This window comes from Otolemur garnettii, unplaced genomic scaffold, assembly GCF_000181295.1.
Source record: "Otolemur garnettii isolate 467f Iridium unplaced genomic scaffold, OtoGar3 scaffold00047, whole genome shotgun sequence".
Taxonomy (NCBI): domain Eukaryota; kingdom Metazoa; phylum Chordata; class Mammalia; order Primates; family Galagidae; genus Otolemur; species Otolemur garnettii.
The window spans coordinates 2980262-2983536 of record NW_003852442.1 but is presented as its reverse complement, the minus strand read 5'-3'; the positions used below and the strand labels follow the sequence as shown (position 1 = coordinate 2983536).

Below are 3275 nucleotides of genomic sequence, written 5' to 3'. Positions count from 1 at the left end.
GTTTTGCTGTTTAAAATGGCCCCAGGCACAGTGCTGAAGCGTCATCTAGTGCTGAAGGCCGCAGAAGGCTGTGACGTGCCTTGTGGAGAGAACGTGAGTTAGAGACGCTTTGCTCAGCACGAGTTCCAGGGCTGCTGCTGAGAGCTCGGTGGGAATGAGTCAACAGCAGGTACTGAATTAAGGAGTCTCTGAGCAGAAACCCTTATAAAACAAGGGCATATGTTCATTGATTGAAGACAGTGTTGTGACCAGAGGCTCAAAAGACCCTAACCCCGAATGTCCCCTTAGTAGCAATGGCTCATGGATTGGCTAATCAGGGTTGGTGGTGACTTCGTGGACTCATAACTCAGATGATGAGAATGGACTGTACGTCCACACATACCAGTGATACATAAGGACACACAGCACGTGTAAATACATATATGTACACATAAAATAGCCCATATATGTGTGTGCGTATATATCTACAAATTACATATAAATCATATATGACTATGTAAAACCCATACACTTTATAAGAAATAAATATATTAAAATATGTGGGTGAACATGGGGTGACTCTAGGTGAAACACACATGGGTGCTCATTGTCCTGTCTTTTCATCTCTTTTCATCTTTTCAGTAGGTTTGAAATTAAAAAACAATTAGGGCCTTTTTGTTTTTGTAACTTAAAGATATGTTGGCTGGGTGTGGTGGCTCGTGCTTGTAATCCTGTGATCCCCGCACTCTGGGAGGCTGAGGCAGGTGGATCTCCTGAGCTTAGGAGTTTGAGAGCAGCCTGAGCAAGAGTGAGACCCCACGTCTACTAAAAAATAGAAGACTCAGCTGAGTGTTGTGGTGGGTACCTGTAGTCCCAAGTACTCAGGAGGCTGAGGCAGGGGGATCGCTTGAGCCCAAGAGTTTGAGGATGGAAGGATAAGTATTGAGAAAATTCCTACTCTGGGGGTTGGGGAAGCCTGAATCAGATTGGAACTATTCTGAGACCTGGGGCTCCCACCCGGGCCCCCCAGGATGAGGTCTGCTCTGTCAGGGAGGGCAGGCATGGTGGGTGTGCCCTGAGCAGCACCCGGTGTCCCACCATCTCCGGGGCCGCTCGGGCAGACATCACAGGCGCCTGCACCCTCGCCGAGCTGCCCGGCCTCTGCTACCCACAGCTTCCCGGTGATCCTGTCCATCGAGGAACACTGCAGTGTGGAGCAGCAGCGCCACATGGCCAAGACCTTCAAGGAGGTGTTTGGGGACCTGCTTCTGATGAAGCCCACGGAGGCCAGTGCCGACCAGCTGCCCTCACCCAGCCAGCTGCGGGAGAAGATCCTCATCAAGGTAGGCCGCCTCGGGCACTGCTGACCATTGTTCAGAGTCCAGTGGCTTAGTGTTCTGGCTCTGAGTCCCACTCGTGGGCTCAGGCCTGCTCCCCTTACTAGTCCCAGCACCCTGAGCAACTCATTTAACCTCCTGGAGCCTGTGTGTCTTCACCAGCCTTGGTGATAATATTGGAGCCCCCCCCCAGTCAGCTCACCAGGAGCATGACGTGGGGGAAGGTGTGCAGAGTGCATAGAGCCATGCGTTCCCATAGGTGCCAACCTTCACTGCACCCCTGAGCCGGCCCATGCAAGGTGCTGGAGCTGTTCCAGTGACCAGGCCCTGTTCTTGCCCCTGGGAGCTCCTAGTTGAGTGTGGGAGGTGGGCAGTTGCTAAAAAAGGCTGTGCGCTGTGATGGGGCTGGGCCTCCCAGGGGAGAACACCAGTTCCCTGGTACACCAGGGGAGAGAGAATTGATTGTGCCCAGGGATGTCAGGGCAACATCTGGGTATTTATATTATGAGGATAAAGAGACCAGACATGCAATGGCTTAAAGCATATAAGAGTTGATTTCTTCCTCATATGGGGGATAATGTTCTCTGGCCACAAGGTGATTCAGGGTCCTCACATCCTGCCCCACTGTCTCCCAGGGCAGGGCTTTTCAACTGGGGGATTTCACAGACCCCCTGGAGAAACCATAGTTAGAATTCAGGAGACCATGTGAATTTTAATGGGGAAAATATTACGTCTTTATTTTTATTAACCTGTATATGAAACTTCACATTTCCTCCCATTACGAGCATTGGCAAGAAGCCACTTGGGGCTTCGTCACCAGCAGAAGCAGAAGTCCCGGGTATTTTCATATCACATTTAAGTCATTGTAGATATTTCAGAATCATGTTGTGCTTGTTGCTACTTTCGAGTTATGATGGCCACTAGATCTGCCTCTAGGTCTTATTTAAGATGTTTATAAAGAAGAACATCTATTAGTACATTGCAGATATTTTTATTCAGTATTTTAATAATTGTATTTCAGTGTGGTTGGTTTCCCTTATGACTTTATGCATCGTTAACATTCTGAGAGAGGGGTCTGTGGTCTTCCCCAGATTCCAGAGGGGCCCATGGAACAGTCGTGAAGACTGTCTGTCTGCTCTAGGGCACTGTCCCTATTTGGTGGAGAGGTCTTGGACATCAGCGCATAGGAAGGGAGCTGTAAGGGCAGCCAGGTGGATGTCAGCTGCATATACCACTTCCTCTTGGGTTCTGTGCTGGAGTACTCAGTCACATAACCTGCAGGAAAAGAGGAATCTGGGGTCTCCAGCTGGGCAGCCACTCATGGAAGGAGTGAGGGTGGATTCTGTAGACAACCAGCAAGTTCTTGGGGGAGATGAGCAGGTGCTTAACCTGGCCTATTAGTCTATTTGGGCTGCTGTATAAGCAATAGAAATAACTTTCTCATAGTTTTGCAGGCTGGAGATTCAAGATCAGGGTGCCAGGAGGCCCTCTCCTGTGTTGGAGACTACCAACTTCTTTTTTTTGAGACAGAGCCTCAAGCTGTCGCCCTGGGTAGAGTGTTGTGGCATCACAGCTCACAGCCATCTCCAACTCCTGAGTTCAAGCGAGTCTCTTGCCTCTGCCTCCCAAGTAGCTGGGACTACAGGTGCCCGCCACGACACCTGGCTGTTTTTTTGGTTGCAGCCATCATTGTTGTTTGGCGGGCCCCAGGCTGGATTTGAACCCGCCAGCTCAGATGTATGTGGCTGGCCACTTGAGCCACAGGCACCGAGCCTAGACTGCCAACTTCTAGCCGAGTTCTCACGTAGTGGAAGGGGTGAGGCAGCTCTCTGGGACCACTTTTATTAGGGCACTAATCCCTTTCAGGAGGGCATCACCTCCATGATCAAGTTACCTCTCAAAAGCCCTGCCGCCTAACACCCTCACACTGGGGATTAGATTTCAACATAAATTGGGGGG

General features: G+C 50.4%; 1 protein-coding gene across 1 annotated transcript in view; it reads left to right on the top strand.

Moving 5' to 3' along the window:
- The window catches only part of PLCG2 (phospholipase C gamma 2), a 134258-nt gene that overhangs the window by 78649 nt on the left and 52334 nt on the right, over positions 1-3275 (top strand). The window contains exon 13 of the mRNA XM_003791302.3: positions 1154-1322. Coding sequence (XP_003791350.2) covers positions 1154-1322 — 169 coding nt within the window. The remainder of the gene's footprint in view (positions 1-1153; positions 1323-3275) is intronic.